Source organism: Canis lupus, chromosome 10, assembly GCF_048164855.1.
Source record: "Canis lupus baileyi chromosome 10, mCanLup2.hap1, whole genome shotgun sequence".
NCBI classification, from domain to species: Eukaryota; Metazoa; Chordata; class Mammalia; order Carnivora; family Canidae; genus Canis; species Canis lupus.
Window position 1 is genome coordinate 72426218 of NC_132847.1, and position 27345 is coordinate 72453562.

The 27345-nt window shown below is 48.6% G+C and overlaps 1 protein-coding gene across 6 annotated transcripts in view; it reads right to left on the reverse strand.

Moving 5' to 3' along the window:
* Nucleotides 1-27345, reverse strand: part of ASTN2 (astrotactin 2) — an 851085-nt gene that overhangs the window by 326591 nt on the left and 497149 nt on the right. For all 6 annotated transcript variants that reach the window (XM_072842536.1, XM_072842535.1, XM_072842534.1 and 3 more), the window contains one exon: nucleotides 24869-25019. In XM_072842536.1, the coding sequence (XP_072698637.1) occupies nucleotides 24869-25019 (151 nt within the window). The remainder of the gene's footprint in view (nucleotides 1-24868; nucleotides 25020-27345) is intronic.

The following is a 27345-nucleotide window of genomic DNA, read 5'->3' on the forward strand; positions in this document are numbered from 1 at the left end:
GCAAATATATTTTCTCTCCCAGTTTGTAACTTGTCTTCTCATCTTCTTCAAATGAGCTTTCACAGAGCAAATGTTTTTAATTTTGATGAAATCCAAGTTACCATTTTCTCTTTTATGGATCATACTTTTAGAATCTAAGAACATTTTGCCAAGCCCAAATCTCAAAGATTTTTCTCCTTGTGTGTGTGTATTTTTCGAGAAGTGTTATGGCTTTATGTTTCACAATTAATTCTGTGATACATTTTGAGTTAATTTTTGCATGAGGTGTGAGACTTACACTGAGGTTTGTTTTCTTGCTTGGGAATGTGCAATTGTGCCAGCACCCTTTGTTGAAAAGGCTCCCTTTTCTCCATTAAATTGCTTTTACCTCTTTGTAAAAACAACAACAACAAAAATCCCCCCCAACGAATAAACAAAAACCAAACTGAGGTTATCTGTGTAGGTCATTTCTGGATTTCTAGTCTGTCCATTGATCTGTAGGTCTGTCCTTCTACTGACACTGCAGTCTTGGTCACCATAGCTATATGCATCTAGAGATAGGGTAGATTGATTTCTTCCACTTTATTCTTCTTTATCAAAAGGAATTTTGCTTCTCCTAGTTCCTTTGTCCTTCTATATTAATTTCAGGAAAATCTTGTCTACATCCATAAAAAAAAAATCACGCTGAGGTTTTTGATAGGAATTATCCTAAAACTTTATATCAATTTGAAGATAATGGAGATCTTTATGATGTTGAGTCTTCCAACCCATAAACACAGTTTGTCTCTTCATTTACTTAGATCTTTTAAAAATATCTTTCATCAGCATTCTGTAGTTTTCCGCGTACATGTCCCATGCATGTTTTGTTGAATTTACATCAAAGTATTTCATTAGTTTTAGGCATTGTAAATGGTATTTTATGTCACCTGTTTCATTCTTCATACTAATAACTTGTATTTTCTCTCCCTTTTATCAGTCTTACCAATTTTTTTTCCAATTTTCTTCATGTTTTCAAAGAGTCAGTTTTTGGTTTCACTGACTTTTGTGTATTTTTTTTTTTCTTTCTAAGTACATTGATTTCCTTTCTCCTGCTTGCTTTGGGTTTATTTTGTTCTCTTTTATGTAGGTTCTTAAGGTAGAAGCTTAGATTACTAACTGAAACTTCTTTTCTAATGCATGCATTCATGACTATAACTTTACTCCTCATTAAATATAAAGACAGAGGAATTATTTTTTTAAATTTATTTATTTATGATAGTCACAGAGAGAGAGAGAGGCAGAGACACAGGCAGAGGGAGAAGCAGGCTCCATGCACCGGGAGCCCGATGTGGGACTCGATCCCGGGTCTCCAGGATCACGCCCTGGGCCAAAGGCAGGCGCCAAACCGCTGCACCACCCAGGGATCCCCAAGACAGAGAAATTATAAGGAAAGCATATTTCATCACGCTGTGTCCCACAAATTCTGATACACTGTGTGTTTCTTTCTTTCAGTTCAGTGTATTTTTTAAAAATTTTCCTTGAGATTTTCTCTTCAATCCATGGATTATTTAGAAATGTGTTGTGTGGTTTCCAAATATTTAAAGATTTTTCTGTTATTTGTTATTGCTTTGTAGTTTTATTCTACTATACCTAGAGAACACACTCTCTATGGCTTGAATTCTTTAAATTATGGGCTATTTCTATTGTTCTGTCTTTAAATTCATTGGTTATTTCCTTTGTCTTCTCCATTTGCTAGTTGAGTGAATCTACTGAGTTTTCAAAAAAATATTTTGATTGTTTTTCAATTATATAATTTTCATTTGTTCCTCCTTTATTTATTCTACTTCTTTGATAAAGCTTTGTTTTTCTCATTTGTGCTTATAACTGCTTGTTTAAGCATTTTTATGACGGTTATTTTAACGTATTTATTATTAAATTCCAATATCTCTGTTATCTTCATAATGGCATCTATTGGCAATCCTTTTCTGTGTTGTTTGAGATCTTTCAGGGCCTTGGTATGACAAGTAATTCTTGATGGAAGCCTGAAGGACTTGGGACATTATGTCATATTATTATGTTTTAATTCTGGATCTTATTTAAACCTTGTATTTTATCTGGATTCCTCTGACACTGTTTCAGTAGGGAAACTGTGTCATTACTCTCATTACTCTCATTACTGTCAGGGGAAGTAGAATCCCTGTTTCCCCTTTTGGCCTTCTCTGACATCAGTATAGCAAGGAAAGGGGAGGACTGCATTGTCAGACTGTATACAGTCTGGTAAGAATGAAGTCTAGCTCCCTACCTGGCCTTTGTTAGAATGGGCTGGGGAGGGACCATGTTTTTTTCTGAGATGCTTGGCTAAAGTGATTACTGTCAAAACATTTTCTGTTTTTATAGGCTACCATTTTCCTGGGACTTTGGCTAAAGAAAGCAGGTTTGGGGTTTTGGGTTGTTTCTGGTTTGTTTGTTTGTCTTTAACTATTGGCATTTCTGACTTACTGGCTCCTTCAGCTCCAAATTTGGAACATATGAGGCAAAAAATAAATAAATAAATAAACAACAACAAAAAAACAACTCAAGTTACTATCCACCAAATCTCCCTGGGCCCCCACGTTCCTAGCTGGTCTGCCTTCTTCTCTCTACCTCTCAGAGACTCATGTTTTTATATGTAACCTCTAGCATGTTTAATTGTATTTAGTAGGTAAAAGGGAGAAAAGACATCTACTGCCCCACAGCCTGTTTTGCATAGGACTAAGAATGTTACACTTTTAAAGCTTGTTGTTGTTGTTGTTGTTGTTGTTGTTGTTGTTGTTGTTGTTGTTTTTAAAGGAAGAATATGGGCAGCCCGGGTGGCTCAGCGGTTTAGCGCCGCCTTCAGCCCAGGACTTGATCCTGGAGACCTGGGATTGAGTCCCATGTCCGGCTCCCTGAATGGAGCCTGCTTCTCCCTCTGCTGCTCTTGCTTTCTCTCTCTCTGTCTGTGTTTCTCATGAATAAATAAAAACAAAATATTTAAATAAAGGAAGGAAGGAAGGAAGGAAGGAAGGAAGGAAGGAAGGAAGGAAGGAAGGAAGAATATGACACCAGGGGCACCTGGGTGGCTCAGTCAGTTAAGCATCTGTCTTCAGCTCAGGTCATGATCTCAGCATCCTGGGATGGTGTCCTAAGTCAGGCTCTGTTCTCAGTGAGGAGTCTGCTTCTCCATTTCCTTCTGTCCCTCCCCTGGGCTCACTTGATCTCTCAAATAAATAAAATCTTAAAAATATATATATGGGACCAAACAATATCAGCACACTCATGTAACTTGCAAAGCCTAAAATATTTTCTCCATGGTTCTTTATACAACAAAGTTGTTGACCCTGACTCCAGCCATGGGAAGGTATCTTGAGTTTATTTTAAGTACAACTGGAAGGCATTGAAGGTTGCAAACTGATTCAGTTTGCTACTTTGAAGAGATTACTGAAGTCAGTGAATTCAGTTATCTGTAAGCCCTTTCTTGGGGTTGACAAAAGAAGCCTCGAGAGGCAGACTCTGTGGGGCTAGGGGTGAGCAAAAGAAAAGGAGCAGGTCCATCTCAGAATGACCTCATTCCTTGGAGGGCTGCTCTTTTGCCAGAGGTTTTTTAGTAAGTGGATAAGAAACCCAGTTCAGCTGAGTTCCAGAGCCTCATAGCCTCCATTCTGTTCCCTTCAGGTGAGGACCCACAGGAAGACCCCGAGTCCCTGAGCCTTGAGGTCTTGAGGATCTGAGTGGGGGGGGGCTACCTGGGGGATTCTCAGCCGTCTTCCCGCACGCTGGGCCTGCCTTACTCCTCCCGGCCCCCTTTCTCTCACTCCTTCCCAGCCCTGTTTTCAACATCACCAAGCCATTTGTTTCCATTTGTAATTATGCATTTTAATGTTCATTAATTATGGAATGCAAATTGCTTCAAGTACAGAATTTGTAAAGAGCTGCTCTACTACCCCACCCCCGGGTCTAGAAGGTGGGCCAGCTGTTCTGAGCAGAAGGAAAAACAACCAACTTACAAGTAAAAATAACTTTTCCTGGGGCCTGAGTGACTCAGCTGGCAAATAAACCTCTGGGATTTGCAAGATGGTGCTACAGGAAGAGCCCTGCCCGCCCTCTGGCCTCGGGAGCCAACAGGGTGCCACCTCCCTTCTTTCTCTTCTACAACCTTGGGCCTGAGAGATCGGGTGGGACGATGGAAATGACTCCGTCCTTGGACCCAGCCTCTGATGGCGGTCACCTAGAGCTGCTCATGCTTCTCTGAGCCTCAGTTTCTCCATCTGGAAGACCTTTCTCAAAGCGAATGTGGCAGGCAAATGTTTTGATGGAGACCAACAGCCAAACCTGAGCCTGCCTTCAATAAACAAACCCATGTGACTAATGGATCTCTGCTCTGCCTCCCCCGTTCTCTAACCGGCTGGGTAGCTTCCGGCAGCACATCCCACTGTCTGGGTCTGTTTCCTATGCTAGAAAATGAAGGCGTTGGACAAGTGGAAGTCGGACAAGACTCTTAGCTCTGAGCTGCTGTTTTTGTTTTTTGTTTTGTTTTGTTTTGTTTTTGGTCAAAGCAACGGCGGATTGTGCAAAGGAGAGAACTAACTCCAAACTATTTCAGAAGGGAGTGGAGACTCCCCTTTGAGGGCACGGAGCTTGTTTTAAGGCATCACCGAGATGACGCCACACCTGCCCAAGATGATGGCCGGAGCCTTGTCCTCCTCCAAGGGCTCAGCGAGGATCGATCTCTCTCATCATCAGTGAAGCACAGTAACAGATTGACCTCCTAGGAAATGCCCCACCTCTTACCCACAGAACTGCCCCATGAGAAGATCAGGGTAAAGGTTATGTAAGACGAAGCAAAAGCAACGAGAACATTTGTGAGCAGAGGGCTGAGCATACAGTCAGCCGTATAGGATCCCACAGCCGTGAGCGAAGCCTCCCCCTCCTCCCTGCCCCTGTGCTTCTGAGCCTCAGTTTCCACATCACTCCTACCTCCCTGGGCTTATGAGAGCCAAACCAGAGCACACACCTGACAGACGTCAGACACGATGGCAGGTGCTCAAGCAGCGGTAACTGCTGTTTGGATCCCTTGTTACTCTCCCCCGAATAGGAAATGCACTCAGGAGGCAACAGAAGAGGGCTGCAGACCTGCAGTGGGCAAGAGGCACATGGCCACGGGCAGTTTTTGCTACTCTCAGCCGTGCTAAGGTAGGACCAGCATCATCGTGCTCATTCTGTGGATGAGGAAACTAAAGCCCAGAGAGGCCGGGTGATGTGCCTGAGATCACACAGCCTGTGAGAGGCAGCCTGGGCCTACCACTGATGTCTCCTGATTGCAAAAAAAAAAAAAAAAGAGCCTCTTTCTCCATCATCCACATGAAGGTGGTCTGTCCGTGATGTCACAAGTGGTTAGGGCTCCACAAGAATTCCTAGGACTGTGTAAGAAGGTCACGCCCGGGGTTAGGAGGGCACAGAGCGGGGTTGTCGGCAGCAGAGCCTAGAGGACAGACCGGATACCTAACCCCCCAGGAAGAACAGAAGGGAGGGGGGAAGCCACGATGAACCATGTGCGAGCCATGTTTCCCTAGGCCGTCCCCTCACATCCTCGCAGCAAAGCTTGGGGGCACCTCCGACACCCACTCGTTGGGCAGGCGAGGCGACGGACGATGGCACAGCTGAGCAAGGGCGGTGGAGTCCCTCAGGAGGGACCATCCCCTCGATCAGACGCCGAGTGGGCCCGGCTGCCCTGGGGTGTCCGTGCAGCGACGGCCCCCATCCGTCAACAGGGCCAGCGAGCCCGCCTATTACCGCAGACATTGATCTGGACGACCAGGCTGGGCGAGGGCCCATAATTACGAGGAGTTTTAATCAACTCATGCCAATTCAGCCGTCGCTCAGTTTGATGCTGACACGGGGGAAGGGGGTGGGCATGCAGAAAGGATTACAGGGATCGATAACAGGTACTGTAGGATTGTGGCTGCAGGCACCCTGGGGAGGGGCGCCTTGGCCCTCAGCGGGGAGAGGCTTCCAGGGGGCTCCCAGGTGCACTGGCCCCACCTGGATGTGGGAGCCACATAGGCAAACACCCAACTGCACCTGCCAGGTCCAACCTCAGTACCTTTGTCCATGCTCTGCCCCCAGCCAGGCCTCCCCTCCTGTTCCTAAAGAATTCTGTGTAGCCTATAAGCTAGAGCTCAATCAATCTCCCCTCTGCAGATCCCCTCCCAACTCCAGAAGCAGATGGAAGCTGGAGAGACCAAATAATAATAATTAATAATAATAATAATAATAATAATAATAATAATAAAAAGAGGTTTAATAATCCAGACGCTGCTTCTTCCTGACTATGTGATTTGGGTCGGTGACCATACCTTTCTGATTTTTGTTTCTCCATTTTAAAATGGTAAAATGGACCTGCTAGTAGGTCCTTGCTGGGAGCCCCACGGGGGCCACGGAGCCCTCGTGTGCAAGTTCCCACTTCCTTCGGATGCCCGGGAGTCTGCCCTTCTCTCCTATGTTGAGCATTGTTCCGGCACAGACATTGCTCTGGCAGGCAGACGGCTTCCAGTTCACAGTCTGTGTCCCCGGGACACACAGTGTAAGACACCCAGCTCCCTCTTCCCCACTGGGTCCCGGCGCCCAGCTCGGGGGAACTGGCGTGGCCTCTGGCATCAGGCCGGCCCGGGCTAGATCCCACCTGGCTTTGCCTCTGGCTCCCCAGTAATGCCGGCCATCCCTGCACGGACACCCTGAGGCTTAAGTCCCTTGGTGTAAACTGAGGCCAAGCCCACCCCCCCAGCAGCACCACCACGGGGGTGAGAGTTGGACATCGGGTACCCCTAGCACGGAGCCGGGTACGCGACAAGACCTCGACTGTCACACGAGGTGTCACTGTGATAATCATCACTTTAATATTTGATTCCCGGTAGATATTTTTGGAATGCAGCAACCTGTTGGGAGGTTCTGAGTTCCCGGGAGACACCCATGGGCCCGCCGCGCCTGCCGTCCGTCCAGGGCTGGACACGCTCCCTGGAGACACAAGTCACTGCTCGGGGTGCCGCCCGTGACCAGAAACCACCCTGGGCGCTCTCCTGGCTCTCCCTTGCTCGAGGCCCACGCCCCTGCGAGCCTGCTATTAGGGGCCCGATGTCACAGAAGGGGGGCCAGGCTGGGGGCAAGACATGCTTTCCCGAGCTGGCTCAGCTTCCCGAGGCAGAGGCGGGATGCGAGCACAGGGCACCGGCTCTGAAGCCGAGCTCTAGCACCACGGGCTCCCCACGGGGCCGCAAAGGAGCAGAAGGCCTGGAGGTCTGATGCTGGAGGCAGCGGGTGACCCCAGAGGGCGGTGAGTCCCGTTCAAGTCGGCTCTGCTCCGGAACAGTAATCTGCTCAAGAACCACAGCAGCCTTGAAAGGCGTGGCTGGGCTCGCGGGCACGCGTGTGGACCATGGCTAGCTCTCGGAGGTGACGGCCGCCCGCCTCTCCCACTAGAGGGGCACTGGTGCACAGGGGATGCAGATGCCGGCCTCTGCTCTGGGCAATTCTCTGGCCTTCTTCTGCCTCAGCAGGTTTCCAAGGGCCTTGCAGCTCGGACACATCCTGCGGTTCCCTGCACGAGGCTCGCGGGAATTCCAAGAGGTTCAGGTGGTAGACCTGGGTACGGGGTGGCCCCTGAACTGGGGAACCCTGGAGCAGGGCCGCGCTTGTGGGAGTGGCTTGAGGACCTGGGTCACAGCCCACCCAGGCAGCCCCCTCCCGTGGCTGGTCCTCCCCGCCTGGCTGGAGTCCTAAGGCCCTCCACCTCTCTCTGGAGCTCCCCAGGACACCGCACAGAGTAGGGGTTCCGTTCGGCAAACGCCCTATTCGAAGCCTGCTGTCCTTCGGGCCATCGAGTTTACAAAGCCTTAGGCCGGCCTTCAAAAAAGATGAAATAAGTAGTGATATTCTTATAGTCCTTGGAGTTGTTGTTGTTGTTTAATATGGTACAAATAAGCACAGAGAGCTGAGGTAAAGGAGAGAAGACTTCCCCAGAAAATCCTCCAGGAGTCCTGCCGAATGTCTGTTCAAGAACTGTCTGGTGATTATAATAAAGAGCCTCTGTTTGGTTCATTAATAATACGAACAGCTGGGCGGCCCAGGTGGCCCAGCGGTTTAGCGCCGCCTTCAGCCCAGGGCGTGACCCTGGATACTCTGGATCGAGTCCCACGTCAGGCTCCCTGCATGGAGCCTGCTTCTCCCTCTGCCTATGTCTCTGCCTCTCTCTCTCTCTCTGTGTGTGTCTCATAAATAAGTAAATAAAATCTTAAAAAAAAAACTCATTTAAAAAATAATAATACGAACAGCGGACACTTACCAGCGCTACACGTGCCAGGCACTAGTCTCAGTGTGTTTGGAATATCAGCTTGTAACGTTGGGGCCCCTGGGTGGCTCAGTCGGTTAAGCATCCGACCCTTGATTTCGGCCCAGGTCGTGGCCTCAGGGGCCTGGGAGGGAGCCCGGTGTTCTCTCTCCCCTCCCCCTCTGCCCCTCCCCCTTGCTCACATTTTCTCTCTCTCTCTCAAATAAATAAATCAATCTCAAGAAAAGGAAAAAAAGGGATCCCTGGGTGGCGCAGCGGTTTGGTGCCTGCCTTTGGCCCAGGGCGTGATCCTGGAGACCCGGGATCGAATCCCACATCGGGCTCCCGGTGCATGGAGCCTGCTTCTCCTTCTGCCTGTGTCTCTGTCTCTCTCTGTGTGACTATCATGAATAAATAAATAAAATCTTTAAAAAAGAAAAAGAAAAAAAAAGAACATTAACTCATAATGTTAACAACAGCCTGGTGGTGTAGGTACTAGTGTTCTCATTTTTTAGAGGAGGAAACTGAGGCACAGACGGTTTTAGTGACTCGTCCCAAGGCCACGGGGCAAGCACATATGTCAGGTCATGCTCTGCAATCTTCTTCCAGAAGCAGCTCCCAGGGCGCAGAGGGGCCGCACCAAGGTCACACAGCGCGCCTCCGTGGGGCCGGCGGGGCCGAGGGGCAGCTCAGGCCTCATTGCCACGCTGGGCCTCCTGGAGCCTTGTGCTGCGGGCACAGGGCTCGGCCGCCTTCCCGGGTCGGTCCCTTTGTGGTGCGATGGTGCCTGGAGGGAAGTGGACGTGGGTCCCGCACTCCCCCGACGCCGGGCACACGGTCCCTCTTCCCGCCTCCTCAGGAAAGCGTGCGCTAGTCTTTTCGCCACTCACAGGTGGGAAACCGAGGTTGTCGAGGGGAGAGCACTTGCTTCAGGTGAACCTTATAGATGCTGACATTTGAGGCTTAGGCAGCCTCACGTCTCGTTCTCTCCGTGAGCGGCACGGAGCCACGAGAAGGTTGGCAAGCACGCACGCTGCACGCCCCTGTGCACACAGCAGAGGCAAAAATGGCTTTCTGGGCACTGGGGCGGGGGGCACGCGACGGGATGAGCACTGGGTGTTGCTATATGTCGGCTAATCGAACTCCAATAAAAAATACATATATATTAAAAATAAGTAAATGATAATAATAAAAAAAAGACTATGCATCACCCCCCCCCCAAGACAAAACAAAACAAACAAACAAACAAAAAGGCTTTCTGAGGGTATGTGAGCACTTACTGTGGAACCGGGTCCCATTCTCAGTGCTGAACGCACCTGACCCGGCCCCTCCTCAGAGCAACCCTCGGCAGTGGATGCTATTATCACGCTCACGTCCCCGACGGGGCATCTGAGGCACCGTAAGGTTCATTAACTTGCCCAAGGTCACACAGGGGGGGAATGGCGTACCCAGGAAAGCCGGTGCCAGAGTCTGTCTCCCCAACCCTTTGGCTATAACCTCCTCACCCAACAACCACGTAAGGTAGGTACTATTATTTTACCCATATTTTTGACACCGAGACACTAAGATACAAAAGGGTTTAAGGCCACCTATCTCAGTATTAACATAGTGAAGTGGCCGAGCCAGGATGGAACCCACGGACCCTGACCCCAAAGAGCTGCTTCTCCCCCACTACCGTGCCGAGTAGTGAGCTGGTGATTCAGGGCCCGGAGCCAGGCTTTTCTCAGGACAGGCTGAAGACCTGGTCTTTCCACGCCGGCTAGGTTTCGCTGGCTCATTCCCTCCCCCAGCCTTTGCAACTAAAAACTCTATTTTGCAGCTTGCGGCTGTGTCCTCACGCCGCACCTTCTCATCGATCACCCGGACTCTGTGTGAGAAATGATTTTATAAGCTAGTTGGCTTCAAAAAGCATGGAGCAGCAGCCATCGAACATATGCTTCTGTGGGTATATATTTATTCAGCGTATGTTGAGTGTAATTTTGGGTGGTTTGCATATTTTACTTTATTTTTTTGTTGCGGAGAGCAATTTAAGAGAAAGAAGAAAAAAAAATCCACCCCTAAATGGAGAGGGATGCCAGAGATGCTGGACCTTGAGGTTTCCTGAGTCCAGTGTTTTGGGAACTGGAGGTGGGTGAGAGGAAACTCAAGACCACTAGCCATCCGGCCCCCGGGCACCGTGCTTCCAGTCTTTCTTTCCAAGTCCTCAACAGCAGCCTGCCTGTCCCCTAGCTGCTATGTTCTAAGGACTAAAAATCAGCCAGACCCAGGCTAGGGCACACCACCCAGCTAAGTCTCCAGGCGAGCCCACACTGAGGGGCTGCTGTGCATAGGACAACGTTACTACATCATCGCCCAGCGTCATCTACTAGAGCAGCGGAATCTGTGCTGCAGGCAGCCTGACCCCAGACCAGTGCCCTCAACCCTTCCATCAAGGAGCTCTTGGTAGCTCTTGGGATTTTGGTTCTGACCCAAAGGCTGCCAATCCCAATGTGAGTGGCATTGGGCACACCACTCCCCATCTTGGGCTGGCTGCTACACTTGCAGAATGGGGATGGCGATACCATTTGGCTGGTGTGCTATGTGGATTCCAAGATCCAACGTTACACTGAAACGCAGCTCAAGAGACATCAGTTCCCTTTCTCTCTCTACCCCCACCTCTTGCCTAAAAGGTTTTCCTCTCACCCAGGATGAACTCAGGATGTAACATCTAAAAATATGCCTTAGAAAAAGCCTGCAAGGTTTGGACCAGCTGGGGAAAAAAAAATCACGCTCGTGTGGGTGCCAAAAACTCAAAGGACAGGAAGAAGCAGCCCAGCCCAGGCCCGAGTCTACACCAGAGGGAATCATTCGGAAAGGAGAGTTCACCCTGTGTATGTGCTGGAAAAAGGCATCCACATGTATTCTGGGTGGTAGGATCTGAAGTATCAATTCCTGGCTGGGGAAATAGACGGATGTCTTTGTCAGCCACGACACACTTCACTCCTGGGACTCTGGAGCCTAGCGGAGGGTCTGACCACACTAGGGACTCAGGTGTTACATTCTGAGCGCAGCTAAGATTTGAAACTATGGACCAGCTGATAACCAACTTCTGCTTCGACCAAAAGAGAAGATGGGTTTTACCTAGTGCTGAATGCCAGAGAATCCGCCACTGCAAAGCAAAAATAAAATATAGTTGTTCTATGTACATAGACATGGGGAGACTATACATAGAAAAGATAAGGGGCACGGTTATCATAAAAGTCAGGGTTGTGGCTACTTCTGCAAGGAGAGGAAACAGGAAAATGGACAACGGAGTCACGGTGGGTGTGTTCAGAAACGGCTTCGGGAATGCAGGCAATATTCTAATTCTTGACCTGGGTGACGATCACATAGGTATCGCATACTTACTACTCATGAACCTGCATGTGATGTTTTTATACATTTTTCTACATGTAGTTGATATTCCACGATGAAAGTGGTAAATATATATCACGTAGAAAAGCTACTAAGAGGAAATACCAAAACGTAAATGGTGGTGAACGCAGACGGCACGACTATGGGTGATACTGCCCTTTCTCCTTCCTTCTCTGCGTTCTGAACATTCTTAGGTGTGTGTACAATAACTTCATCATTGGAAAAAGAAACGTAGAGGAAGAAAAGTAGGTTTTCAGTTGAGATGCCTCATTATCGAAACAAGGCAACAACACAATTATGGAGGTTGGTTACGACGCTTCCGCCTGAAATCCCACCGTATGGAGAACTCCGTCTTCTCCCTAAGGGTTCCTTAGCTCTGCAGGGGCAACAGGAGTGGGAGGAGCACAAGCCCCATCGGGTGCCAGGTAGGCTGATCAGGGTCTTCCCTCCAGAGACCCAAGTATAGCGTTGACTTGTGGACTGTCGCAGGGAGGGAAGGAGCCCCAGAGAAAATCAAGTTCAACTCTTGAAAGTTTTACAAAGCCTAAGGGGCTTAACTAAGAATACACAATAAGCAGAGCCAGGATGAAAAATAGGGTCATTTTATTACCTAGGTCCGTATCATCCCCACGACAGTGGGCTTCTGAAATCACTTTTTCTCACATTGATGATGAGAAAAATCCTTAAAGATCAACGAAAACCAGAAAAAGATCCGTTGGGTGATGTTGTGACTTCTAATAAGAAATACAGATATTTTAATCTTCATCCTCACTTCTAGACAGAGTTCCTAAAGCCCTTGGAATTTCCTTAAGTGATAAGAGCAAATAAGGTGTCTTGATATTTGTAAGGGACTCCTTTCAATCACACCTGGGTTTATGTAAATGAGGTTGCCTTTGGAAAGAACCTAAGCATGGGGTGCTGGTTGCCAGGGGACACCATGTGGTTAGAGGGTTGGAATCTTCAGGGTCCAGTAAGAGGACGGGGGCTGGAGGTTGCATGAGCTGCCGATGGACACTGATTTAATCAATTATGTCCATGTAAATAAAGCCTCCATAAAAACCCAGAAAGGAGAGGGCTCAGAGAGCTTCCCAGTTGGGGAACGCATTGAGGTGTGGGAATACCAAGGAAGCTCCATGCTTCTTCCCCTAAACCTTGTGCAACATACCCTTTCACCTGGTTGTTCATCTGTATCCTTTATAGTATCTTTTACAATGAACTGGTGAGCGGAAGTCAGTGTTTCTCTCAGCTCTGGGAGCCACTCTAGCAAATTAATCAAGTCCAAGGGGGGGGTCGCAGAGACCTCCAACCCATACGTGCTCAATCAGAAGTACAGGAGACAGGCTGGGCATGTGCCTGGCCTCTGGCGTTGGGATGGGCCGTCTTGTAGAACTGACCCTCTAACATGTGGGATCCCAGTTCAGTTGGATCGTAGGACACAGAATCCCTGTCTCCTGAGAAGCTGGAGAACTGCCAGGTGGTGTCAAATAGCAAAGCACACAGTGGATCTTGTTTCCTAGCTCACCAAGCTTTCCCCTACCTGACAGGAACTGGCCCTGGAGCGAGAGGTTACAGAACTGGGTCCGGCTCATGCCTGCCTATTCCCACTGGGCTTGGTCAACATCCTAAGGTGCAGGGAGGGATCATTCCCAGTTTCTGGACAGTGCAACAGAGACTCAGACACACTCAGCTGACCCTCAGTCCCACAGCTGCCCGGCGTCAGGGACGGGAGGCGAACCCACCTCTGTTTCACAGCCACGTCCGCCCTTTGCAAGGGAAGAGTTCTGACGAACCAGCTGCTGCCCCAGGACTGTACATAATGCTGTTCAGGTGCTACCTTCACGGTGAGAAGAAAGGCCAGTGAGGGGTTTATGAACCTCCCCACTGCTTACCAGCTACCCCAAGCGCAACGGTTTCAAGATTGAGGCTGGTGGCCTGTGCTCCAAGCTAACTCTTTGCCATCCCCCGATGGCTTCCACAACCTCCAAGAATACCTGGGCTGGTGGTGAAGATATAGGAGGCAGGGCTCCAGGAGAAGCTGGACGAAACGGGGAAAAGGCTAACTTTCCAGATTAATAATGCTAATGCTAATGACATCGTTTCTTGTCCATGTACCCCCAGACCTGTGATAAAAATAAAAGAAGGCTATGATACGGTGTGGAAGACAGAAACCTAGCCTGGAGGTTAGGACACGGGTGAAGCCAAGCATACTTCCTGAGCTTTTTGGCCTCAATTTGTTCATCTTTATCCTTGACACAAGGAAGGAGATTTGCATACAGTTCAGCTCAAGTTAAGAAGCCAGTTGTCCTGAATAAAAGGGAAAAGTTTGCAGAAAGACAAGCAGCTCTGACACACCAAGTTACCGCATAGAAACACAACGACTGTATGCTTTTTATGCTCCTATTTTTAAACTTCTGGCTATAAATTCTTGTTTAGATTTGCATATGCATGGGGGGAAATGTATAGGAAGAGAAAGAGCACGAGAAACCCAAGCGGAAGAGAAAGCGGACAGTGGTTTGTGTTTTTTCTTTATAAATTTCAACCGTATATACACTGGTCTGATTTTCCAAAGAGCATGAGCTACTTGAAACAAACAAAAAAGAAAAACAAAAAAGAAGACTGAAAGACTCTATGGGGAAAATACCTTATAAATGTGACAATCCTATTACCACAATTTAGACAAACACAGTCACTCCAGGTTTTTGTTTCAGAGCAAAGACAAAGGGCGTCTAGCTTCCAGCGTCCCAAGGGCCTGGGAGCGCCTCTTCACAGGTGCTGGGCACAGCCACCCGCAACGCTGCGGCCACGGTCCCCGATCTGCTCGTGTCCTCAAGGACACAACGGTCCAGCCACCCCGCTTCCTTCCGCCTGCCCGGTCCTCTGCATTTGCGCTCTCTCCCACGTGCATCATGCATACATCACTGGGCTCTACTCCCCAAAACACCGTTTTTATTTGATCACTTGCCTCCTCAGGGGGACGCTTCCGGCCAACACCCTCGCCTGCCTTTGACCTGCCTGAAGTGCATCCTGAGAGCAAAGCAGGACCCCTAACCCAGGCGTGGTCCAGGAAACCAGAGGCTGAGCTGCTCCTCTTTGTTTTAATCCATCCTACACCTTCCCCTAAATCATGGAATTTGAAAACCGTCCTTAAAGACTGCGGGGCGTCTATTCTAAAGAACACAAAAGAGCCTTCTCCCCAAAGATGCTCAGAGCAACACTGTTTATAATAGATTAGGATTGAAAACACTCAAGATGCCCACCAATCGGCCGACGTAAGCACTACAATAGCCCCCTCCGTGACATCCTAGGCAACCAGGGCCAGTGATGCTTATGAAGGCTCTGCCCTGACTAAGGGCGAGGGCCCTGGCCTCAGGGTGCTCCGCTTGAACTTCCTGCTCTAGAACTCTGAAGCTGTGTGACCCCGAGTGAGGTGCCCAGGCTCACTCCGTCTCAATTCTCCTGTCTCTAAGAAAGGGGTAATAATGAGACCCACGGCAGAGGCTTCGGGACGCAGCGAGCACCCAGGCCATCTCAGCTCTCACCATCCCCATCATCCCCACATGAAATGCCAGATAATAGGAGCAGCAGCCACGCTCTGTGTCTACTTAGGGCCAGGCGCCGGCCCCTTGTGAATGCATTATCTCAGCTAGCGCCCAGGGCTGCTCTGCCGGGTAATTATCAGCCTCATTTTACTCACCAGGAACCCGGGACTCAGAGGTTTAATGTGTCCCTGGGTCACACAGCTCATGAGTGACTGAGCAGATTTCGGGCCCAGGTTTCTCTGATGCCAGAAACCGTGCTCTTAAGCACCACACTGACCCCTTGGAGGTAGAGGTGATGGTGGGAGTGAACACCTTGTCTCACCACGGCACCGTCTGGAAGGCAAAGAGCTTTCTGAGGCAGGTGCATGAAACAAGCAATTGAAATGTCAACGATCACTCCAGAGATGCTTACAAAAGGGAAGCGAAGGGATGGAGACTTTTTTGCCCCCCTCTATATTTGCTTTCCCACCCAACTGTGAATTAAGCCTCATCCCCCAGCTCATGCTGCCCTTCCCCACCCTCGGGTCCTTCCACTGTTAGAAAGCTGCCCCCTGAGAACGTATATCATGAGGTCACAGATTTCGGGAACGGAGACGCAGCTTGGCATTTCATTGGCGCCTCCCCAGGCCGGGCTGACGCTCCCTCTCTGGTGGCAGCGTGCAGTCTACACGCAGATGGCCACCCGCCTTCCCTGAAGTGATTTATTCCACTCCTGTAGCCAACAGGTGGCAGAGCCAGCAGCTCCCATTCCCTGCCCCCTCACCCCTCTTTTGGGGCTCCCCCCCCCCGCCCCATGCACCATTCTTCCAGGAATCAAAGGGTAAAACCCATCACTTTGGAAGGGCAAGGGCTGCTCCCTGACTTTAACGGCTAATGACTTCCACACAATAAAACCAGCTTACCAGAAATACCATCAGACCCAGCAAATCTGGGTCCCAAAGAAATAAAATGAGGGGGGAAAAAAAACAGAGAAGGCTTCAAATGTCACGGGAAGAATAAAATATTTGATATCATAAAAAGGTGCAGAGGCTTTATGAGAAAGCCACACATTATAAACTTGGAAAACCCGAGGCCCACTGCCACCCCCTCAGAAGGGAGGAGGGGTATATTCTGAGCTCACAGAGGGAAGACGCAAATGCACAGCTCCCCACCGAGGGGCGACTCCCTTCTTTTTCATTCCCTAAAGTTTGGTCCTTCTGTGCAGGCTCTGAGTCAGCAGGCACAGTTCCAACCTCCTTTTCTGACGACCCCACCCCCTTGGCCGATACTCACTCTCCTTTTGTCTTCCTGTAGATCTCTTGGATGCAGAGAAAGAAGAAGTCTGAGACACGGAAGGAGGATGGGGGAGAGAGCAGCGGCCCCTCCCTTTCTGCCCCCTGACATTGGGGACGCTTGCTTTGGGGAACAGATCTGCAGCTTCTGGATGTTGCCATCTGATGAGTTAAGAGAATGGGCTTTGGAGTTAGATATACCTGGACTCGAATTTCTGCTCTGCCTTTATCCAGCTGGTTGGACTCTGGGCAAGTTTCTCATGCTTTCAAAATCTGTTTCCCCACAGACAAAATAGGAGTACCAATAGTGCTCACCCCATCAGGCTGCTCTGAGGATCCAATGCAATGATGCGTTTCCAGCATTTATCGCAGGGCCTGGCATGAAATCAGCTCTCAAGACCTCTCTACTTGTACCCCTATTAGTAACACTATTGCTGATATTATTGCTCGCACTAATTCGTTTATCAGTGGCATCAACCGATTCATGCTCTCAATAATACTATCAGGACCAGTATCGCTGATGAAGGTGCATCTAGAGAATGTTCCATCTACGGACCTGTTTGATCAGAGGGTGCTCTGATGAGGTCACGATAGAGGAGATACTCTACCCCTGAAGAAGACTATTTCCCAGCCCAAGAGTCTCTGAAAGAGTTTCCATAAAGATGTGTTGCCCCCTGACTTTGCATATTTGTGGATGTTTTTAAGAAAAAAAAAAAAGGTGTCAGGCATCGTTCCTCCTATTTTAGAGTCTGGGAAAAGCTATCCTGGTCGTACCTTATCTATCACACTCCCTGTTAATGGTCTGCTGGGATGGAGTAAACCTCAAAGAGTCCATATCTGGGGAAGAAAAACCCCTTCCTAGGGGCCAGACCCCACTGCGGCTTGGCCCTGCTCCCCCAACCCGGAGGGCGGAATGCCAGGCCCCGGGGCTCCCTGGGCCCCAGTCAGCAGTCCCTGGGCTGCGCTCCAACGCTGTTTCGCACTCAGCTGATTCTCCCTCTGTGCCTTCCTCACCCTTAAGTTCCGTTTCTTTTAATCCCAGCCCGATTGAGTCATTAAGGGGCGGGGGGACGATGAGACACGGGAGAGAAGCAGCCTCTCTCTCCCCCTATGAACCAGATTCTACTTCTCGCCTCCTCCTGAGTGGTGCCCAAGAGGTGCCCGGCCTATAATAAATGGTCGTTCCTCTCTTTATGCATCTTGACTTTTAAAAATGAAGCATTTTTTGTTGTTGCCATTCGGCATCTCACGGCAATCAGGGGTCCTGCGGTCCTTCCCAATATCTGGGAGGCCAGATGGTGTTTTAGGTCAAAATGGAAAAAGCACAGGGAGGGAGGAGAATGCGGCTGGGGGATCTCTAGGGCTGGGGTGGAGTGGGGTTGGTCTGGAACCCAAAAGCAGGGCTGGCGGCTGACCTGAGACACGTGTCCTAGAAGACCCCAGACTCTGCAGGATGCGGGTAGCAAGCACGCCAAGCCCGGCGGCCCCCTCGGCTGCCCTAACTTTCTCTGAAGGCCCGGCCTGCGCGCTCACCCCCCTCCCGCCCCCTTCCCGGTGCTGCTCTGCAGACCCTCCCGTCCTACCAGGCAGTTCCCTTTGCCCCTCGTGTCACGTGGAGATAAGCACACAACCTAGCTCACAGGAGGGCCGGGCCAGTCACGCTATTTAACACAAGCTCAGCCCTCCGAGTCCCGTCGGCACCGTCATTCTTAATTTACCAGCCTCTGTCTTTGATAAAGTGGCTACAGCAAAGCCCATCTCGGGGGCGACTTACAAGCATGGAGTGTCGTGGGCATTCACGAACCGGCAGGGGCATGGGTGGGTGTCCCTCGCTCCTACCCCAGCTCCCTTCTCTCGTACTCGTGTCCACCTCCTGAGATATTCTCGGGCAGAGATGAAATGGTTTGTTCGAAGCCCCTGCGGTCCTCAGAGTTACCCTCGGAACCACGGTGGGGCTCTCTCCTGCTGTCTTCTGTTCCATTCACCATGCAGGATGCAGAACTGTTGCTAAATAAATCTCTGGACTGTGGCAGTGGCCAAGCTGATACTACAGGGCCCATTACCCAGGCAGGTGCAACTGGGAGGTAGGGGTCTTGGGATCACATCTTGATTCCGTCACCGCTTCCCTACATGAACTTGAGCAGCTTGTGCATCTTTCTAGGCTTTTGCTTTCCCTTCTGTATCACGGGAGAGGTGCTGGCCTGGTTAGATCTCGAGGCTGCCTTCCTGCTCCGAGAGCCCCGGCCTGGGGGTCCATGCTGTAGGTCAAAGGTAGCATAAAGACAGCCCTGAACTCTCTGCTCTTCTTCTCGTCTACAGGTAAAGTCCAGTTTCCTCTCCCTGAATCCACACTGACCTTAATGACACACCTGAGAAGCAGAATGGGGGTGGGGGTAGGGGGAGGATGATGTCCTGGGACTTCCAAGGTTGGGTGCGGAGAAGCCTTGCAGCTTCTTGGAACACTCAATCTCGGGCTGCTCCCTTTGCAAACCTAGCCTGGAGAGGCCACGGGACGCACTCCGGTTGACAGCCCCAGCTGAGTTGAGGTCCAACCCAGCCGAACGTCAGCCGCTGGCTATCCCAGCCCTGTCTGCGTACGTGAAGAGACCCTCTTGAAAGAAATCTCCCAGCTCCAGACGGCCCACCTGTCATGGATCAGAGGCAGACCACCCAGCTCAACGAACCCTTCCCATAGCCCGGACCCACAGAATGTGAGCGAAAACATTGGAAAAACGAAGATAAGCTGTGACTTCCTATTTCAAAAGGGGCCGAGAACAGATTTTGATCACCGCGTTGTCTGAGGGTTGACTCCATCAAAGGGCTGCTTCCCACGCTGGGAAAACCAGGGTAACGGAGGAACAGCATGAGCGGAAGGCTTCAGGGGGCAGCAGCTACACAGAGATGGTGAGAGTGTCCTCCACACAGTATTATGATGAAGTACCTCTGGTTTTCTTTGGTTTTGTCCTCTATCTTGATTAAAATTTCGCAGTGTTTATACTGCCACACAGAATAAATGGAAGCACAGCTTACTCTTCCAACTGTGCCTTGCTGACATCCTTATGTTTGTCAGATTTATACCATTTCTAATAGATGACAATTCTTTACTCTTTAGCACATTGAATGGGGAACACCAGGCTCCCTCCCCTTTCTGATGCTTTGTTCACTGTTACTTCCTCCATCCCTGGTCAAGAGGTGAGGGTCTCCCTGGAAATAATTGAACTTACCTAAATAACGAGGTAATTCTTTACATGGTATCTCCTGGATCCCCCTCCCTCCTCGTGTTATTGTTCACCCTGCACTAATGTCCCATCACTGCTGAAACAGATGACCACGAGCTTGGTGGCTGAAAACAGCACACATTTATTATTACCTCATGGTTCCATAGGTTAGAAGTCCAGCAAAGTTCTTACTTGGCTAAAACCAAGGTATTGGCAGGGCTGCGTTGCTTGCTGGAGGCTGGAGGGGGCGAATCCATTTCCTTGCCTTTTCCAACTGTTAGAGACTTTCCTGAGTTTGTAACCCACCCCTCTTCCCATTTGGAAAGGCAGCAATGTTGTGTCACTCCAAATTCCTCTGCTGCCTCCCCCTCTTCCACATTAAAGGACACTGGGATTACACTGGGCTCACCCTGATAATCCAGGGCAATCTCCACTTTTAAAAATTGGCTTATTAGCAACCTTACTTCCATATGCAAATTTAATCTCCACCTTTGTTGTACAAAGTAAAATATTCACAGGCTTCAGGCATTAGGGCCGCAGGAGCTATTACTCTGACTACCACACACCAAGTGACCCTCTCCAATTTGGGCAACTCTATACCTAAAGACCAAAATATCCCAAGATTACCACAGAAGAACCAGAAAACCAAGCCAAATGAGTAACTTTTTTTTCTTCTTCTTTAATTTGGAGATTCAGAAATTGAGGTCTAGATGGAAGGTGAAATATAATGATAATAATAATGGTAATGGGGAATTGGTGATGTGTTAGACAATTGGCTTCTCCACCTTTCAACCCTTGTCCCAGGGAAGAACTAAGGATTATTTGATCTCGGAAAGAGAGGAATGTTGGAAATCAAACAAGATAGTCTTTCAAATGCTAGAGTATGTCTTCCAAAGAGATCCTGTGCTCCATTTGTGCCAGCCCTGTCCTTGGGGTGGTTGGGGAGAATGAGAGGCTATAGAAAATCCGGTGAGTTTGAGGGACTGGAAAGCAAAGAGTGTCTCTGCCTCCCTTGCCAGATAGTATCTGGTGGATGGCAAGTATGGTCGAGTGCTCTTCCTTGGCATGACAGCAGCCAACTACAAGTGCCTTCAAGGCCTACCTAAGTCAAGAGGTCTTCAGCTAGCTCCCCTCAGACCCTCATGCCCTCCATGTGAAGTAGAAGAGTGGATATCCTCAGAGGCACAGAAAGGCCATCTGATAGAGCCAACGGCCACAAATGACCTTGGGGAGGGGGATGGAGGGAGCCAGGAACCAGATGCCAGGATAAACCACGCGCCCATAAATCACATGGGGACAGAGGGGTCCTGGCACAATACGAGAAAGGAAAGAGAGTGATGGACAAGGGCCAGATAACACAGGCATTAGGCGTGATGGGCAGTGGTCCAGTACCCAATATCCCCTTTAGCCCCCATGCATAGACATGCAACAGCCCCCTTTGAACTCAGACATTCAGGAAGAGGTGGGAAGCAGAACACCTAAGTTGAACTCGAAGTTTCTACCACCAACGGATGGACTAGCACAGAAATGAAATTCACGTACAGAAACGCTACAGAAAATTAAATAGGCTGTGCTCCTGATTTTCCGTGGCCCCAAATTTCATAACCACTGCACTAAAACATCTGCAATCGTGGTCTCGTCATCTTGCACAGAAATGGCACTTTGTAAATCCCTAATCATTTCCATTTATTTTCTTTGATTTTTTTTTTTTTTTTTCAGAAAACCTATGAGTTCAAGAGCTACTGCCCCCTTCTGAGAGATCAAGAAACGTAGACTAACAAGGTCAACGTAGATTCCAAAGCTCACCAATGACCAGGCCAGAACGTAAGCTCAGTTCACTCAGCCCAGCCTTCTTTCTCTGCCACCATCTCCTTTCTGCATCACAGGGAAGCAAACCAGCATGGTTCGGGCAAGAAGAATAATATTGAAAACGTGTCCCTGGACCTCTGCCTGACAACCGTGTGGTGGTGCCTTGGGAAGCCACTGCTTCCCAAGGGGTGGGGGCCCTGCTGGGGGCGCTGCTGCCCAGGCTTGTTGTGACCATGAGTTATTGGATGCAGACATGCCTTGAGAACTCTAAAGTGCTCTAAAAAGAAAAGCTATTATTACCTTTTTATTATTACCTAAGAAACTGCCAGATGGGGTTTCTTAGGAGAGGGGCTGTAAGAAAAAGTTTCTCTCTGCAGGTAGGACAAAGCATCTACAGTGAAATAAGAGAGGTTTTAAAGTTCGGAGTAAAAGTGGGTGTCTGCCCACCCACTCTGATGGTGCAGGGAAGAGCTTACCTCCGTTGAGTCCTGAAGTTGCAGTTTTAACATTAGATCTTTAGAGAGGGAAGGTCTCTGAAACTGCATCAGGAGGCTGAATTTTCTCTAAACCTCCAAGGAATGAATATTCTCTCTCTCTCTCTCTCTCTCTCTCTCTCTCTCTCTCTCGCCACTTTGCACTGAAGAGGGAAAAAGAGACACATCCCGCCTAGACACACACATGTGCGCACACATCTCTGCGTTCTGAGGTTTCATTCTTCTGGGACATCTATCTTCAAGGAAAGGGAGTTTAATTAATTCAGGAAACAGAACTGATGGATAAAGGGAATAGAGGCAGACAATGTATGCCTTTCAGAAATATCAGCTTCCTATGTTGGAGATAACACTGCTGATTTGGGACATCAAATTTTGAGGTGTGTGTCCACTGCCTAGCTTTACGACACGGGCCAATCCTTCTCTCTCTTACTGGGCCTCACCTTCCTACCTTCTTTCCTTCCTTCCTTCCTTCCTTCCTTCCTTCCTTCCTTCCTTCCTTCCTTTTTTTTAAGATTTTATTTATTCATTCATGAGAGACACACAGAGAGAGGCAGAGACACAGGCAGAGGGAGAAGCAGGCTCCTTGCAGGGAGCCCGATGTGGGACTCCATCCCAGGACCCCAGGATCATGTCCTGAGCCAAAGGCAGATGCTCAACCACTGAGCCACCCAGGTGACCCTTTGTCTTTCTTGTATTTTTTTATAAGATTTTATTTATTCATGAGAAACACAGAGAGAGAGAGAGAGAGAGAGAGGCAGAGACACAGGCAGAGGGAGAAGCAGGCCTGTGGGGAGCCTGATGCGGGACTCGATCCCAGGATTCCAGGATCATGACCTGAGCCAAGGCAGACACTCAACCACTGAGCCCCCCAGACGCCTCTGCGTCTCACTTTTCTATTACGCAAAATGGAGGGCTGGGTTGCAATAGTCTGAAGTAGATAGCTACTAACTCCAACCCCTCCCTTTCTGTTGCTTACACCCTACTTTTCCTTGAGATTCTCACTACCATGCATTTTCAGTGCGGGTGCCACTTGGCCAAAGTCCCAGGTATGACTGGGTCTCCAATGAGCCCAGTCCTTAACCCTGACCACAGCAACTGTGACACCAACGGGCATGAGGACCAAGCTGGCCCAATAGATGAAATCCTGTGACTTTAGCTGGAGGAACTAGGAAAAAGATGCTCCTTTTCAGTGGGGAAGTTCTAGTTGTCCAGAGAATGGCATGATGCTGAGGAAAGCAGAGCGAAGAGAAGAGGGATCAATGACACTGCTTGATCCCCTTAATCCTACTGCTTAGATTTCTATTTGATCTAACACATTTCTTCTTTTTGCCTAAGCTAGTTCTGAGTTTCTGTCACTTATAATCCTAAGAATTCTAATTTAAAAATCTCTAACTGCCCATCTACCTCTGAAGATCTGTTGATCTTTGAGTCTACAATACAGTTTATTACATTACCTCATTCTCTAGGAGTTTCTTCACTGTATTGGTCTCCTTGCCATTGTCTATTTCCCTACCTGTGGTGCAGGCACATTAAGAGCTGACTGCGTATTCTATTTCCTGCAGCCTCTCCCAGAGACGCAGCCCTGACCCACATCCCTGGCCCCATTCCTCCCTCCCTCCATCCTTTCTTTCTTTCTTCCTTATTTATTGAGATGGTTCAGGTGCTAAGTTGAAACAACAGATCCCCTGGGTGCTCCCTCAGTTTACTGGGTGGGATAAAGTTGAAAAAAGCTGGTCTCTTTTTCAAGACAAATGATCACAGGGGATATAAGGGATATAGTAGGCACGTGAAAACAGGAATAATCCTTAGAAGAGTATGGTCACTACTGCAAGGTGAGGAGGGAAAAGAAGATAAATCTGGAAAGATGTCTACTTGTTTGCTACACAGGCTGGGGCAGGGAGAGCAATTTACTCTGCAAAAGGACGCTAGGAGCAAAGGCTCTGAGGCATTAAATGGGCAAGTGTGTTCAAAGAACTACATCTAATTTACTCTACTGGCTTTGGTGTAGAATGAGGCAAAGTGATGGACAGGTTGCAAAAGGCCAAATCACGAAGGCATCGAATGCCAGACAAATAAATTCAGTCTGTAGGGCGATGTCTAACAAGTGAGCTTCCATGAGCACTCTCTCCCCACACATATAATACTCATTAAATTATTACAAAATCAGGATCCTGGGACCTAACGTCCTCTATAGGGGGGCCCCTAGAACCTACACTTTAAACAAGCATCCTAGGTCATTCCTATAAAATAAACCATCCAGTTTGAAAGTTTCTTCTATAGGCAACAAAGATCCTCAAAGATCCTCTGTGCCCTTATCCCAGGCTAGATACTAGAGCTCCAGGCAGACAAGTCTGGCATTTCCCCTCCATGCCCTTGCCTTGACCATCCCACTCTTTTCCTAACGTAAGCTGACTCATTTTTTGAAGCCAGTTAAACACCAACTTTCCCAACTTCTACCAACTTTAAGGTCTCAGCTGAAACTTTCTCTTCTGGAAACATCTCATTGACATGATCCCACTGTGTCCACAGGGATGATACATGCCCTACCTCACCCCCAAATGAACAGTAACCTTCCTGAGGCCAGGAGCTCTCAAGGACCTATTGCATATTGGGCACTAAAGTTCTGATATCTCATTTCCTTCTTCCGACAATTCCACAAGGTAGGCTTAATTCTCCCAGTTTGCAGATGAAGACACCGAGGTAGCCTGGCGTGCCAAAGGCCACAGAGGTAGACACTATGAGTACTGTGATTCTCTTTCACAAGATCCCCCTCTCAGGGAGGTGCCTCGAGCAAGCATCCTTGGCACCCGGGCCCACGCCATGTTCACAGGCCAATGGCACTTACCACACATCCCGAGGAGTCTACCTGGCGGTCAGACACGCACTTGAAGTTTCGTGTGCAGCCACCATTGTTCCGAGAGCAGTCACGCACAGGCCCAAAGGAGGACAGCAGGTCGTTGATGGTTTCAAAGTATGTGGACAGCATCGCTTCTTCCCTTGGAGACAAAATAGTTGGTTAAACCCCAGAGACACGTGTATCATCAGATTAAAAAAAATAAATATGCATTCATTCCATTTAAGAGCGTCATTTATGATACCTGTAATCAAGGAAATCATATCAATACATATTTAAAAAGAAAACAGTAAAAGAAAATCCAACAGGTTTACCATCATATGACCTGATATTTGTCTACTTGTGATAAAGAGGAATATGCTTGGAACTCTGCACTTTTTATTTCATCAACTTTCATAATTTGGGAAGATAGTCCCAAGATTTCCATTTTACCAATAAGTGAACCGTGGCTCAGAAAAGTGAAGTGTCTTGCTGAAGTGCACCCAGCTTATAATTTGGCAGAACCAAAGCCTATGATAAGCTCCATCTGAGTCCAAAAGGGAGAAAGTTCTTTCCACTATACGACGCCTTAGCTCACACTATATTTTTCTACAGATTCCAGATCTCCCCATAGCAACTCAGCAAAATGGGCCCATTCCTGTTATTCCCACTTAAGATACAAATTGAAACTCTAAATGGTAGGGGACTTACCGCAAATTACAAAGCCTATAAACAACAGAGCCAAGACACAGACACAGGATTGTCTGACTCTAGAACCTTAGAAGTTTATTTTTCATACTATTACATTAAAATCACACCATCCAGACTGGCAGCAACAGAGGTTGGAAAGGTCATGGAATTCTAGGCGAATGCATCCTTCCTCCCAAATGAGGTTCCCCAGAATAAGACTGGACTAGGTTCCATAATCCATGGATCTGCCAAAATTTTATTAGAGGAGATATACAGACAGGAGTTTTTGGATGCTATTTTCTGGAAAAGGATATCCTAGCACTGGAGCATCTGTAATGCCCCCAGTTGCAAGAGATATTAAAGGGATACCACAGTGGGAAGAGGAACCTGTTATCCTATGGACCTAGGACTCGTGGAATCCAGAAGTGTGAAAGAAAGGAGATGCTTGTTGTAAGAAGAGGCCAGGGAGCACTACTGGTGATGCCCTTGGACCATCCTTCATCTTTCTCCCACTGTTCCCTCCATAAGCATGGAGTTCTAGGTTTTGGTGTCCTAGCTTATTTTATTTATTTATTTATTTTTTACCTCCAGAATAGTCCCCTTCTGCACTATCTTTCATACTAACTGCCAGCGAACCTTGTAAATTCCAGCTCTAATTAGACACCACACCATCAATAATAGCTCTCCATTACTTACAGAAGAAAATCTCAAGTAGTTTCCCTGGCACTTGAGGTCCTTCATAATTTGGTCCCTGCCTACCTGTCCAGCCCCATTTACCCTGTCCTCATCCTCTCTACTAGTTAGCCATAGGTCTCTTCTCATTCCCTAAACACACTATCTTAGGTTAGGTTCTCTGAGAACAGACTCTGAAACAGAGGTGCACACAGTAGGTTTTTCAAGGATCCCTCTTATATACTTGTAGGAAGTGAGCAAGGCAGGACTGGACAAGGCAGAGGCTGACCTGCAATGTAGTGAATGCATATAGATCTGAAGCTTCCGTTTGTCCTTAGGGGAGCCCTAGAGCTGGGTGGTCTTTTAAGGATGTTCTGATTAGAGATAAGAGATCCCCCATCCCCCCCGCCCCGCATCACCATGTTGGCCAGTCACTGGCCAAGGGCTGCCATCTGGATGATGGTATCCTTGGGTGAGGCAGTTCCCTGTGGCTGAGGGCAACACCCAGTGAGGAACACCACTACAGGCCATGAGGCACAATCCAGGAGATGGGCAGGTCAGCCCTGAGGAAGGGATCTGAGTATAGTATGTACCTTTACCTCTCTGAATCCTTAATCATGCTCTTGGGTCTGGAATGCTTATCTCTAACTTCTCTCCTTGACAAAAATCCTAAGAATACTTCAAAACTATTCACATCCATCCATCCATCCATCCATCCATCCATCCATCCAACCATCCATCCATCCATCCATATATTGCACGTACTTACTGAGTGCTTACTCCCATAGCAGGCACTATTCCGGGTACTTGGGATGCAGAAGTGACAGATGACAAAGACCTCACCTCCCCAGAGCTTGCTATGACCTCCTTGATGAAGCCCTGTCTACATCCCCCAACCACAATTAATTTCTTTTCTGAGCACACTGTTTGAATCTATTAGCTCACTGGTCTTAATCATCAGCCCTATGATTTCCCAGAAAGACTATAAGCCTTTTGAGCAAATGGCTCAAGAGTTACTCATCCCTGTCTAGCCCCCAGCACAAGGCCTGGCAAAAACTTGTGATAAGTAAATATTTTCCAGAAGAAACTGAGAAAACACCAGGAGGCATGGATGCAGCCTCCACCTA